Source organism: Solea solea, chromosome 11 (assembly GCF_958295425.1).
Source record: "Solea solea chromosome 11, fSolSol10.1, whole genome shotgun sequence".
Classification (NCBI taxonomy): domain Eukaryota; kingdom Metazoa; phylum Chordata; class Actinopteri; order Pleuronectiformes; family Soleidae; genus Solea; species Solea solea.
The window spans coordinates 5,966,977-5,981,630 of record NC_081144.1 but is presented as its reverse complement, the minus strand read 5'-3'; the positions used below and the strand labels follow the sequence as shown (position 1 = coordinate 5,981,630).

The 14,654-nt window shown below is 38.3% G+C and overlaps 1 protein-coding gene across 2 annotated transcripts; it reads left to right on the top strand.

Annotated features, from left to right (window-relative positions):
* Positions 1–2,063: 2,063 nt before the first annotated feature.
* Positions 2,064–13,468, top strand: plp2b (proteolipid protein 2b). 2 transcript variants are annotated; one of them, XM_058643922.1, is made up of 5 exons: positions 2,064–2,460; positions 9,648–9,803; positions 9,893–9,991; positions 11,333–11,429; positions 11,889–13,468. In XM_058643922.1, exons 1-5 carry the CDS (start codon positions 2,362–2,364, stop codon positions 11,900–11,902), a joined length of 465 nt encoding a protein of 154 aa, XP_058499905.1. In that variant the 5' UTR covers positions 2,064–2,361; the 3' UTR covers positions 11,903–13,468. The 2 variants fall into 2 exon arrangements, with proteins under 2 accessions (XP_058499905.1, XP_058499904.1); XM_058643921.1 differs by lacking the exon at positions 2,064–2,460 and adding an exon at positions 7,571–8,115.
* The last annotated feature ends 1,186 nt before the right edge of the window (positions 13,469–14,654 follow it).

The following is a 14,654-nucleotide window of genomic DNA, read 5'->3' as shown; positions in this document are numbered from 1 at the left end:
TTATTATTATTATTATGCAGCTGTCTAAACAGTACGTGTCCACATTATGCTTCTCCTGCATCCTCAATCCTTCTTTATCTATTTCTCTCGATGAAGGCAAGTGAATTTATTGCATGCATCTTACATGTTATATCCTAGAGCATCCCTGGACATATTTCAGAGGCTGAGGCTCAAGCAGGAAAGCACTACTAGACGACACAACAATTACCACGTTTGATCCATCATAGTCATTTCTTGCACAGCACACACACACACACACACACACACACACACACATACATACAGCAGCTCTGCTATATTCTACTCAAAGCACAAAGTAAGTGCTGCAATAATGACTTCTTTCCAGACATAGATACACCTCTCCCACTGCCAGTCCTCCGTTTGGATATTCAAGATCATGTTTGCTGAAAGGTCAGAGATGTCGTTTTGATTGGTAGTGTTGCATCCACAGTCCCTTTCAATATGAATGGCCCTCCACCCCCAGTATATCAATTCATTGCAAAGTCTTTGTTCAAAAGAAATGAAATATACACACACACACATATATGTATGTATATATATATATATATATATATATGTGTATATATATATATATATATATGTGTATATATATATATATATATATATATATATATATATATATACATATATATGTACTAAATTCTTTGGTTCAGGCAGTTTAGAAGCACCTGGCTTTTCTCTCTTCTTCTACTCTCCGCCCCCTCCCACCTCTTTCTTTCTGTCCTTTCCCTCCATGTCTTTCACGGTAGCTCTTATGAATATGCTGAAATTAAATATACTCTGTTGTTAGTGGTGAATGATGTCTTGTGATAATCTCTACGCCTTTGGATAGTGCTGTGTTTATTGTGTATGATGTATTCATATTAGTATTTATGATAATGAAAAGTCAAGAGGAAAAAAAAAATATCCAAGACTCTCCAGAATTCCGCTGTATTCTTATTATTATATGGGATCCATGTGTAACAAAATGAAATAAACTTGAAATTATTCTGTTGAAGGTTAAAATGTGTACTTCTGTTCATAGGAGGGTTTGTTTTTTTCCTTCTTTGTGCAGTTTGTTTTGTAATGTTCTTATAAGTGATACAGTCTTCAAATAGAAAGCTCTAAAATGACAACGTTGTTTATAGATACAGCACGTCCTTGGCTGGCCTATTTCTAAGGCATTTCAACACCATTTTAGCAGGACATGGGCCAATATTTAAGTTAGTGTTATTTGCAGACTGACGATTTATACAAAACTACACTTACGTTGTGCTTTTCTTGAGCAAAATGCAGCGCTGGTGGCTCTCGCAGGTTGCTCATATACAGCATTTTGTCAGCTTCTGCAGCTGCTGCACCATATTATTTTATTCTATACAAATGGCAAATAAAATTGCACAGTAGTTGATACGTATTCATTTGGGCTACAAATTAAGTATGTTCCAAGTGTGCGGGAAAGACTGGGTGAAACATGGAGACAAGAAGGTGACACACAGAGTATCCACAGATAAAAGATTTATTATTTTACAGTTTGTGTGACATCAAGAAAAATTCAAAATATAAATAAAAAACCATCCACACAGGAGCGTTCTTGCTATTCTTAACTGATTTTAAGGTATTAGTGATATAATGCATTAAAAAACATACTTAAGACTTAAGACCAGGTTAAGTGTCTTATCCAAAGACACAGTGGCATGAAGACGGGAATCAAACTCAAACTCAACATCAATAATAATACTTTTACTTCTAAAGCTTAAGTGCATTTTATGCCACAAAATTACTTTCGATACAGTAAATGTCATAGACTTTTACAGTAATATTCTAAAAGGTGACTTCAACTTCTACCAAAGTCATTTTCTGGTAAGATACTTGTACTTTTACTCAAGTATCCCTTGTAGGTACTTTATACAACACTGATCAAAACAAAAATATGTTTTCTTTTAAAATGTTCAGTTCCATAGTGGACAGTGAAGTATTCACATGAGTTGTAGAATTTCTGAGCTGCTCTTGAACGCAGCAGCTCCACTGTGGCGAGGCCAACGCCCCACTGTCACCTCCTCACTCCTCCTCCACCACACAGTGAAAGCAAGAGTTTTTCTGCGGAGTTTGCTTTGACTGACTCACTCACATCAACCAGGTTTTTTTTTAAGATTCGGAGAAGTCGATTCAACCGAAAGAACTTCTCGCCAGCTTGAGCGGGAGCAACAGCAGCAGCGGTCGGTTTAAAAAAACACTGCGACCGTTAACGTTTGAATATCCATCTCGAGACAATTTGTATTTTGGTGGAGTTCAGGCTCTAAAACAACAACTCACTCACTGTACGTGCATATAACAAGGTTGTTGATACAGGTTGTTACAGAAATGGCCGATACAACCGCGTCCAGCTCTGCTGCTAACTGTGTGGAGAAGCTGAAAAGTTACGTGAAGACCCAGAAAGGGATTATACTGGCAACAGAAATAGTAAGTTCACTCACCTTTTCACCTACTGTGTAGCTTTTTACTAATGTTTTACATTTGCTTAAGTCGCGATATAGATGTTTTATGGCGTTGATGATTAATTTCTCATGCTGTTTAAAAACCATGCTCTAATCTGTGTTCTCTCGTATTTAGGGTTAAGGGATTTTTGACTCATTTTAAGGCAGGAGTGTGTGGCCATCAGGGGAATGGAAAGCATGTGATCTAGAGGGGGTTGAGGGGTCATGAGCAGGGGTTAAGGGTTTCTCACCTGTCACATGAGCTCCACTCTCTTCTCATTTGGCACCAAAGAGCCAAATGCTGAGCATAAATGGCAGATGACAGTTTATATGGGTTAACCGTTGTCAGGCGTCTCCCCCTCTCTGCTCCTGCTCGTTGCCACGGACTGTATACTATTTGTAGGCAGAGAAGTGAAGCTATGTGGCCCCAAATATGGTGAAGAGAAAATGCAATATACTGTATGTCTGAATCATCATTTTTTTTCATTTTTTGAACATCTGGCACAGAAAAACCACAGCTACACCGGTGTATCTATGTTGAGTGAGTTGCGACCACATCCTTTCTGGAAACCATTTTTATTTATATTGTCCATGACCAGAATTCTCACTTGATTGCCCTGATTATGGCAATGCTATTTATTATTTGTGTTCGGCTCAGTGTCAATAGACACAGCAAACTATGGAGACCAAAATAACAATTATTTCTCAATGGACACTTAGGCTGAGGCTAAAGCTTATTTACACCCACCCTTCTTACCTTACATATCCTAACTGTAATTATTTCAAGGACAGTGTTCTCGGGTATAGTTTCAGGTATTTGTACTTAGCTTAATACATTTGTGCCTGTTTTCCCACTACATTTTTAACAAGAATGGTTTGTACTTCTTACTTTATTACATGTATGGACTGCGATTATGTGAGGGAGAGGAGACAGGACACTACAGAGCTGATAATCAGTCCCATGAGCAATTTTCTGACATCAGTAATAGGTCATTATTTGATAGTACTCTGGCCCTGATGTCATGTCAGAGACTGTGTGGTCATAGTGTGTGTTTGTGTGGATGACAGGCACACCAGATTTAACACACAGTGTGCTGTGGAGCATTGTTATAGTTGAGCACTCATTAGAACAATTTTGAATTTTTCAGGGCTTGCATCCTACTGGTTTTTGCAGCCCAGTTCAGCTCAGGCCTGGTACCAGTGATATATGCCAGGGTTGGGAAACACTACTTCAGGAATAATGGTGCCATAACAAGTCCTATTAATAAATACCTTCTTTCTTTTTTAAGTAATTGCTGAAGTATTTAGAATAAAATAAGCCTAGGTTTACTTATGTAAATGGTTTACTTATGTAAATGATTTAAACACTTCTACCTTTGTGCAAGTTCATATCTGGCCTGTCTCACCATGCACATCTACTGCGGCATACCTCACAGTAAAGTGTGGACTACTGAAAATGTTACTGCACTACAAGGTTCACTTGTTTCTAAAAGCAAGGGAAGCTTTTTTGTATCAGTGATGAAAAGCCTTGTTCTCATAACTCAACAAGGCCATTATAGAGCAGGCTGTCAGATGTTGGTGGTCAGTGGTCCACCCACTGTAAAAGTCTTTTTTTCTTTTTGGATGTAATGGAAATTCCAGGCTGTGTGTGAAGTTTGGCCTCAGGAACAAGGAATGTGTGAATTGCTTAGCACACATCTCTGGTGTGCCATTCAAAGATACACACATTAGTGTGTTGTTTCCTCCCAGTCAGGGCTTTAAAGGAAGTCATCTGTATTTTGGATATCTGATTTTGTTTACAATGAAGACAGAAAGCCGGTGTAACCAAACTGGAAGTCAAATGTCATTGCAGCTTATTACAACAAATCTAATAGAAAATAGGATTTTTAACCACAGTAGCTATGATTGCAAGTTAAAGGTTGAGGGGGGAAATGGAATTTTTGACTATATGCACAGTCAGTAGGTTTTCACAGTAAGGTTTCCACGCCGTACTGGTATTCATATAGTTCGCCTTTCCTTTATTCTGCCTGGCAGAGGCATGACCATACTTGAGCACATGAAGCTGCAGAACAACATACAGGTCAAAGCCACACCCATCTACAGCAAATTTCAGATTGCCATGTGTTACATCTTAAGCCAGTAGTGAGTAGTAGTCAGTAATGAGTCATGCACTCAGATGATCTTTCACGTTAGCATTGCTTGCTTTTAGTCTTAAGGATATGGAGTGATCCCATTGTCTAATGACTACAAGTAATCCTTCATTATACTCCACTGGTCCAAATAACATGCTTAATCACAAGTTGAAACAGGCTTTTGGTGTTTTTTTCTTCTTAAATGTGAATATATTTTCTGGTTTATTTCCATATAACAAAGAAATCATTGAAACTGATTAATGTTGGTTTGTGGTCTAAACAAGACATTTGAGAACGTCACCATTACGAGGTCTGGAGAACACTGATCAAAATGTTTCAACATTTTCTAACAAGTACTCAATTAATTGAGAAAATAATCAACAGATTAATCGGTTATGAGAATAATTGGTAGTTGTAGCCCTAATCTGCCATTCATGTTCAGGTCAAAGGACGACTCCAAAGCACACACTTTCTAGCTTTGATCAACATTACTATTTGATCACCTGTAATGTGTGCAATGCTAAGTAAGACATTAGTTTAGCCATTACCACCTTACAATCATTCACTCACTATTGAGTTTGAACAAGGGAAGTATAAGATTCAAAAAAGTAACCGCCATTGTCACCTTGCTCCTTTGTGGTGTTATTGTTTCCGCCTCCCTCCCACTTGTTTTTTCGTCTTGCTTTTTTTCCCCAGTGTGTTTTTGATGTGACACATTCATGCATGGGTGATCCAGGGTGGGGGAAAAACACCACAGGACAGACCAACCACTGGCAATGGGAGTTGTTGTAAGCACTTCTTTTAAGAGGGATCACCCAGTAAAAAAAGAAGTTCTGGGTAAACCCTCTTCTGTTATTGTGAAAGAGGCTTTCGAGTAAAATGTGGAAGAAGAGTTCATTGAGGAAAGATGAGAAATAAAAGAAGAGCGATGAAATGATTTTCAAAGTTCCATTTTGCTCTCAACATGCATGTTGTAGACGTTAGTGTACGTCAGCAAGTGCAAAAAAAAATGCCCCCAAAATGTAAGGGACTTCCCTAGCAACCATTATTGTTTTGTGTGTCTCTGCACAACAGACTACATCCTGGCTCTCGTGTTGCCTCTCACTATAATTAGCCAACCATTCCAAACAATTTAACCTCCAGTCAGTTTAAAAGAGTTGCGCATTATACAGATATGAATGGATCCTAGTCGAGATCTTTAAACACTGACCCCATGCAAACAGATCCACTGCTGTGTGGAAAACATAGGAGTGTCAACATCTCAGAGCCTTTCTTGTTCTCAGGGATCCATGCAGTGGGTGTTCCTCTGAGTGACGGCCCCTCTGGTCTTAATAAAGCCCCTTTTGTCTCAGACCTTGGCCTCGACCGCCACGCTACTCTACAGAGGCAGTCTGTGCCTGTCTCAAGAACACATGAACTACTGATGCATCAAACTGGCCGGCTGCGTGTTTGTGTAACAGTTGCCGTTTAGGGGAGGGGAAGCAGCAGCGACAGATGTAGGGTTAGTGTCGAGTCAGTTACATCATGTGTGTATCATATAGACCATCGTGATTTGACACTTGCCTCCAAGTGGTCTGTGTCTGAGAATAAAACACTGCAATGTGCAAAATGTGCTTTTTAAAATACCAATAGACATGATTGATGTGGTTAAGTGTTGTGTAATGATTAATTTAATTTTACTCGTCCCAAAAAAACCATGCAGAGAAATGTTTCAGAACACCTGATTTGTATATACAATGTACAGTGAAATGCAGGGTGGATAAATGGGTCAATGTGCAAAATTAATAATTAATAATAATTTGTGTTTTTCGTAAGGAAATAAAGGCAAGATTGGAAAAAAACAAATTCAATGATATATTAGTGAGAAAAACATAATATTTGTATTAGACCTGTAACAAGGGCTAAGCAATATTGCCTACAATGAACCTCACAATATTTTTAGGCATTTGACGCTTAAAATGACCCCAGTATGTTAATGCAAGCAGATCCTTGCTTGCATTAAAGGGGAAAGGGGGAAAGGGGAAATGAAGGTAAAGAAAAAAAACTTAACAGATGAAAAAATGGCACATTATGCTACTACTGTGGCATAGCTCTCAAAGAAACATTTCTAAAGATTCTAAATCAGAAATACGTGTTAATGTTTATCTTCAAAGATATTATGAATAGTCACAATTGGTTACAGTAGTTCAGTACCCTTTCAACGTGCGCGCCTTTCTTTTAATTATTACCGACGTCTCTTGTATTTCTTATCTAAACGATGTCAAAGTTGGCAATGCACACACTGGTGCCCTTAGGAAGTCACCTGCCAAATTCAAAGCCTGTCAAGCGACCCGTTGCATAGTTGTACTATTAACAGACAGACAGACGGACGGACGTCCCTTGCATTTATAGATAGATGTTAAAGGTCTTGCCCAAGTCCTAATTGAGTCTCGGTGTCAGAGAGTTGCAGACAGAGGAGGGCATGTCTGACACACTCACAGCAGTGCACTTGTCAGAGCAGAGGCTGCAATTGTCTCAGTTCATGTCTCTATTTACATTAAAACCTTCGGTAAAATGATCAGAAAATATGTTGTCTTTGATTCACTCCTCTGAGTTTGTGTCGGTTATCTGCGTTCAGCATTTAGCTACGTTGACCACTGTTCCAAACCCTCTCTTTCCTGAGCTGTAGCAGCATTAATTCGCATTTCTTGACACTTCGGACTTTGGACCATCCACTTAATAACAGTTGGTCATCATTTTATTGCCGTCACGGTTCTGAGATTATGTCCAGAAGTGACTATAATCAACTGGCTGCATGGTAATGCCCGATATGACAAAGCAATTCAATTTCCATAAATAGAGTAAAGTGACATCATTTGCTTTCATGTATTACTTTAAAGTATTCCATATTGGTCTCTTTAATGTCTTTTAACATGTGCATACGTCGAGTGTTCACATTCTAACTGTCTTCAGGATTTCATTGAAAATAGCACTGGTGATAAACATTTGGTCATAGGGTAGCATAGACTAACCTCTGAGGTGTGGAAAAATATACACTAGCTGAAAGTGAGTTTGTGGAATTTCCAAGGCGCTTGTGAGTTTGGCAGTGCAGTAAATGCTCCACGAGAACCTTCCTGGCTCCGCTCCTCTTCCCTCAAACTGAACACAAGAGTTTTCCTGTGAAGCTGCTGAGACCAACACGATATTACACCAAGATTATTTTTAATCGGTGAAGTTGATTCAACCTGCAATTTGAAAAAATAACTTCCAGTTAGTTTGAGCGCAAGCAGCAGTTACTCGGTGTCCATATGTTGTCACACAAAATGGATGATTCAACTGAGTTGGCTGATATAACTGGAATGGCTGATCTAACCGATATGGCTGATCTAACCGAACTATCCGATATAACCAAAATGTCTGATACAGCTGCAATAACTGATACAGCCAGGCCTAGGTTCGTTGTTTATTCCCGGGAGCAGTTCAAAAGTTATGTGAAAACACCGAAAGGCTTCATACTGGCATCAGAAACAGTAAGTTCACTCCCCTTTTTACCAACCGTAGACTTAAGTAGCAGGATGTGTGAAAAAGAAATCTCAAAATGCTACCCTTGCGTTGGGTGAATGGTGATGTCATAGCCCCACCTCTCTCTTGCTGTCTTCGCTACATAAAATTGTTGAATGATCAACAACAACAATTTTATAATGACAACAGCGTTAATCTATGGATCCTACCTGCTTTATATCAACAGCCCAAGTTAGTGGTGCTACTGTAATGGTGTGAGGGAATTAATTCTTGATACACTCTCTGCCGAGGAATGAGCCGGTCACCATTTTAATGCCATTGTGTATTTGACATTATGGCTAGAATTGACCATAATTGGCTGGCTGTATGGTAATGGACCATGTTTCAAAGCAAAGGTCATCTCAGTTTTCATAGCCATGACACAGATCTGATTGTAGATCCAGCAAACATCTTTAGGTTGTGGTAGAAAGTGGGATGAAATATGGCTGACATGTAATCAGATCAAAGTGGACCATAATCTCAAAAGTCTTGCTTTGAAGATGGGTCTGTTTACAGAGAAAAGAAGGAACTAATCAGTATTGCTATGGCATTCAGAATAAAGTGCTAGTGATGGGACAGTATGGGATATTATTGTTCATCGTGATAAACAGCACATACAATAAGTTCATTGTGGTGAATTTCTATTGTGATCGTGAATGGAGACAAACATTAATATTTCATGCGAGTGACTAGAAAATCCTTTCTAACTCACTAACATACAGTCCTTGTGATTTATTTATTAACATGCTGCAATGGGGAGCAGCGTCTTTCCTCGTGACTTATTATTTCACACAAAAAAGTATCGCATAGTAGATGTTTCTGACTAGCGAAGTGTAGACGGAAGGTTTAAGTTTAAGAATGTAAAAAATTATATTAAAATTTTTTTTTTTTACCATGGCAATAATATCGTGAATTGCAATGATTTTGGTCAGGATGATGGTGGTGGGCAATGTTTATATTGTCCCATGACTACATACAGCAGCAGGCTTCTGAGGCGTAGGCTGCCTACATTTATGACTTCTTCACATTGGCAGATTTCCAGTGGAATGGACTGAGAAGAATGCACAAACTTTTTTTCGCCCCTCATATAAAAAGGGTGGAACAAACACTTGAGTATAAATCTAATAAGAAAGCAGGCTGTCATAGACTGACAGAGTGCTATTTGACTCGAGTGCAATACTATCTGCTCATGTGTCAACAATTGAGTATAGACAATATATTTTCCTGGCAAAGAAGACCAAGGTTTTTATGATTGTGAACAATGTTGGGTTTGAGTCGTCTGACTGACACAATCCGACTGACCGTGACTGTTGAGTGGACACAGCTCCTTTTCTCTAACTGAGCACTGAGATGAACCTTCATCCTCAGATTAAAACATCTCATCAGTTTTTACCTAAGTAACCTGTGAAGTGTAATAGACAGGAGGAATGTAGGCAGCAAGTTTTCTAGCATAACAAAATCTCTCTTTATTGTTTTCCCCACCTCCCCCTATCGCTCTCAGCTCCTCAGCTTAATCATCCTCATCTGCTATGCCGCGTCTCTGTACGGAGGATACTCTGCTGTGGCCATCTGTGAGATGATCTTCTCCATGATTTTCTTTGGCATCTTCATGATGGAGCTGGACAAGCAGATCCTAGTGGTCAACTGGCTCTGGACTGTGAGTTAACTATGTGATTTAACACCAACACACACAAGTCTGTGCACGGTTGCAAAGGTCTTCACCTTCCTCTGCCTCTTTTTGCACAGGATCTTTTCCGCGCTGGTATCGGTGCCCTCCTTTACATCATCACCTCTCTGATTTGTGTCATTGGCGGAGCCGGGGACGGCGCTCGTATCGCAGGCGGGGTAAGTGAAGCCGCTGTGACTCAGCCGTGAGGTTTCAACGGAAGAGTTTTGCTGCTTGTTGTCACGACTACAAATTACTTGAACTGCAAATGTGAAAACTAATTAAATACGTCATGGGTGAGATGCTGCAGTCAGTTGTTTGTTTACAGTATAATCAACACCCTAATTGAGTGAAAGCAGTCAGTCAGCATCGAAATCTGAGTTAATTTCAGCCTTAATCTGTTCTGATCTGACCTTTTGTTAAAGAATGTCAAATACCAGCCAAGGAACTTTTTTTGTCTGTCTGAGACACATTTCATTTTCATGCATCAAAGACAAGAAATATGTTCAGACTTTATGTGGTAAAAAACCTTTTTACTGTACAGTACTTAAGGCAAACCACCACAGTGGTTACATTTCTGGTAATGTACATCATCTGATTAAGGGGATGGGTACACATTGTTTTTTTTTTCTTACTAGATTTTAAAAATGCTTCATAAATTTGACTTGAAATCAGTCACTGTAGATCCTTTGGTCTAAGTGGTTTAGAAGCTTCACTAATTCTCTTCATGTGCTAAAGCAAGAGATATGACACGTTAGATTGTATCATAGCTAAAAAGAGGATGTGCTTTTAGTTGCAACACCTTGTAGTGTTGCAACCCGCCTGACAGAACTAAAAGGAAGGCAAACGGACACATTGTTGCTTATATGGTTCCAGGAAGGGCTGGATGATGCATTTCGGCTGGAAATATCACAATAAAAATGTTTCACATTAGTCGATATTTATTATAATCGAGACAAATGTCAGATAATTATAGACTTGAGTTTTACTCCTGAGTGAAAGATGACAACACATATAACTGCAGTTTTTAACTTCTGTCCTAAGCAAAACATCCACTGCAATTATGTGTCCTTTCTCAGAGTATGTTTGCACAATCCATACATATTATATACAGTATATGTATACCTTTGAAATATTGATATTGAAGAAAGATTTTTGTATTATTACTATTACTTATACTATTGTTGAGTTCTGTTGACAATCACATTCACTGATGCAGCCTGTGCCAGTTTAAGCCTTGATCTTTTGTTTATACACCACATGTACTTGGGGATGAAGGCATCACAACGTTGCCCTGCAGTGACTGTTGCGCTTATATTCCATTACACACCATCCCAGACAGTTTTGTCGTTTTTTTCACTCTCAAGTCCGAGAGAGATTCTGACATTTTCAAGGTCTTGCAGTCTTCACTTGCTTATTGTGTGTCACATGTAATATATTATGCCAGAAAGTTGTGTTTTGTGTGATTGATTGATTATTACTGTGATTCTGAATCTACCTTGTCTTTTTTGTTTTTTTAGGTGTTTGGTTTGATCGCTGGTCTGTTGTTCGCCTACGACACCTACACCATCTACATGCAAATCAAGAGCAGCAGGCAGCACAATCCAGCTCCCACCCGTAAGAGCAACACATACATATTTACATCACACACTCATCAACACACAACAGCACTCTAGAGTGTGACCAAAAATCTCTGGAGTGTGACAAAATGTCTTTCCTTGGTCGCACTGGTGCACCGAATAGTTTCCTTTTAAGTTGATGAATACGTCTAGCAGGAGATCCACTTGTCTCTGTATTGTACATTAAATAACTTATTTACATCATAACAACTTTAGAATGATCAGGAAAATATGTTTAATAACTGATTCATTGCTCTGCGTTTGTTCTTGCTCTCTGCATTCACAGTAAGATTAGAGCCCTAGTGTTGATGAGCATACTGTGTTTAAGGAGCCTGAACATTATTCACATAATTAACTGTGCAGCAAGTGTATATTTTGTTATGTAGGACAACAACATACTTTACTATACGAACAAGATGTTTGTTTTCCTCAATTTCTGATTGTTTCTTTATTGCAGATGACTCAGTTTAAACACAGACGCGTGCACTTGTGTCAAGAACATTGAGGAGGACTGAGAAGATATTTTGTGGCGATTTTAACAGAAGGGTGGAGCAGAGGAAACGATGGACAGTAAAAACGAATGGATCACAGTTTTTTGTTTTTTTCAATGCCACTGAAAGGTTTGAGCAGATGAGAGATTTGTTTTTAAGGCCGTGTCTGATGGAAGGATGACATAGCCAAACGTGAGTGTCAGACATAACCCCGTCTACCACACGAGGAAACCCTCTCACACTTTTAGTCCAACCTCAACGTACCACTGATTTAAAAAAAAAAAAAAGGGAAACTGTAAACAATACAGTGTAAAACTTAATTTGATGTTGTCGTGGAGCTTGTCTGATACATGTCTCCTGTTAACACACTGCTGTATGAAGTCGTAACCGTGTCACTCGGACTAAAAGTTGTAATAGACACGTGAATGGGTGGTTTAGAGATGGTTGAACATAATTATGCTCCTCTGCAGTTTGGTATCTTGAGTTTTCACAACGTTTTAAACATTTCCTGCTGTTACTTAATCATTACTTCCTGTGTGTTGCAGTGCCTTGAAGTCTCATTTACATTAACCATTACCTTACCCTGTTCCATCTTTTACACATGAAGTGGCCTTCTGTCTTGTATCAGCAATCTTTTTGGGTGTTTTTCTACTAATCAGGGTTTAGTCCATATCATTGGCAACCATAGATGTCCATTAACTGTCAACTTGTTCCTAATTTGAGTCTCTGCTTTCGCCTGTCTACTTTGATTCTCAGGCGAGATAAGATTAGATTAAGTTTAATTGCTCCAACACTGGAAATTCATGTGTTGCAGCAGCAAATATTCAGTGACAAATAGAAAATAGGTGTTTAATAAACAGAAATATATAAACTCAGAATATTCAGATTTAAGAAAATGAAAAAAAAAAAGAAAACTATTTGAAAATAATATTTACATAATGCCTGTATACAAACCTTTCACTGCAGAGATTACATGAAAATTGCTCAGGTTGTGTTTTTCTTTTCCCTTACATTTTGTGTGCCTAATATTTTTTAAATAGTTAGTTTTTACAGTCCAGTTGTGAAATAATTTTTGTAATCCGTTTTTGAGTTTTATCGGGCCGATGAACTAAGAACAAACATCTGAAGAAATATCAAATAGATGACATATTATGAATCATAAGTATGTTCTGTATCTGTTTCCTGTACCCTTTCTGTATGATCTGTCTAAAACATTCTTCTTGTTACCGTCATGTTACCACAATGATGTTTCCTAACAGGTTTTTCATGAGTCTGCAGTTTGTAATTTTGTAATTTAAAGCATGCCATGCTTTGGGGAAATAAAAGCCATTGTCACTGCAAAGAAAATCTGTCGATACTACACAATCCAGTTTTGCTCAACAACAGCTTGATTGTGAACTGTGACTGTCTGGATGCTTTATGTGCAAATGTGTCTTCTCTTAGATTGCCACTAGATGGTAGCAGACTTTTACACTTCAAAATTTCAAATGGACTGCTAAATTGCTAAAACTGCTTGAGCCTCATAAATTAAAGTGTAGAACCACGATTGTAGCTGTGTCAGAATATGGTTTCATCTCTCTTCATAACTGTTGTTATTCAAATATGATGCGGAGTTGCCATGTTTCAACAAAACTTTTGCCAGGATGTTGGGTTGACTGCAGCTTTTATCTGTGATCTTTTTTCTGGAAAAAGTCTTTGTTGCTGCTATACGTACATGCACTTCCTTTTTTCCAATTTAAAGATCATATCATAAAAGTCATTTTATCTCCTCTGTTTTCCCGCTGTGGCACCACTGCCTTTCAGTTGCAGTGAGCACTGTAGTATATTACACCCATGTCATTTTACAGACTCAGCGGAATGTTAATCCTTTGTTTTGGCTCACACTGTTATCAAATTAATTCCCCGTCTTTCTGCTGCTGTGGCAGCCTGAGTCCAATAATACCTTCATCCTCTAAAAATTATGTGTTGCATTTGTTCAGTACGTTCTCTTGTATTTAAGAATATTAATATTTCAATATTACTGTGTAGATCAGGGGAGCCACATGTGTCCCTTCAGCCCTGTAGTTTCAAAATAAATGAAAAATATTTAAAATGTTTGTATTTCAAAGTGAACACCTCTTATTTAGGTGTTTTAATATTTTGTCAACTAAAAATATGTGTCCCAACCTCTGTCGACATCAAATGTGATATTTAAAAACCTGCCCAAACGCAACAGACCTGTGTTTGAAATATGGAAATCCATTCCATACCTGATATCCATAAATCAAAGTTTATTTATAGAGCACATTTAAAAACAACCAAGGTTGACCAAAGTGTTGTACAGAATGACGTCAAATACCAAAAATTCTATTTATATATAAAACTTTATACATGACGCTATCTTCATTTTATGGGTCAAATAGCATCTCCAATTAATTATATTTGGGTGGCGATGGTTCAAATCATTTTTGTTTTACTTCCCAGTGTAGATGAATAAATACTAGCGGTCAAGAATACATTTATACTTTTTCGTGTAGCCAGGGTGAAATAAAGCTTTGTTTTTGCTGCCTTCTGCCTTCAGGTGAAGTTAGAGCTTCGTCAAGTTAAACAGGAACTATTAGGAGGAGTGTGTAGCGTTTCTTGCTTCAAAATAAAAGCACAAGCGGTATCAGTTCGAGTGAATGGTCGTTTTTTTTCCCGGAATCTACAATGGTCAGACAAGTAATATATGCGTTTTCTTAATATTTGAATGT

Excerpts from the sequence above, each read along its gene's own strand:
- plp2b (XM_058643921.1), top strand. The coding sequence starts at position 7,894 with ATGTTGTCACACAAAATGGATGATTCAACTGAGTTGGCTGATATAACT. Across the intron at positions 9,804-9,892 it reads TGGTCAACTGGCTCTGGACT|GATCTTTTCCGCGCTGGTAT; the intron begins GTGAGTTAACTA and ends CTTTTTGCACAG. Across the intron at positions 9,992-11,332 it reads GCGCTCGTATCGCAGGCGGG|GTGTTTGGTTTGATCGCTGG; the intron begins GTAAGTGAAGCC and ends TTGTTTTTTTAG.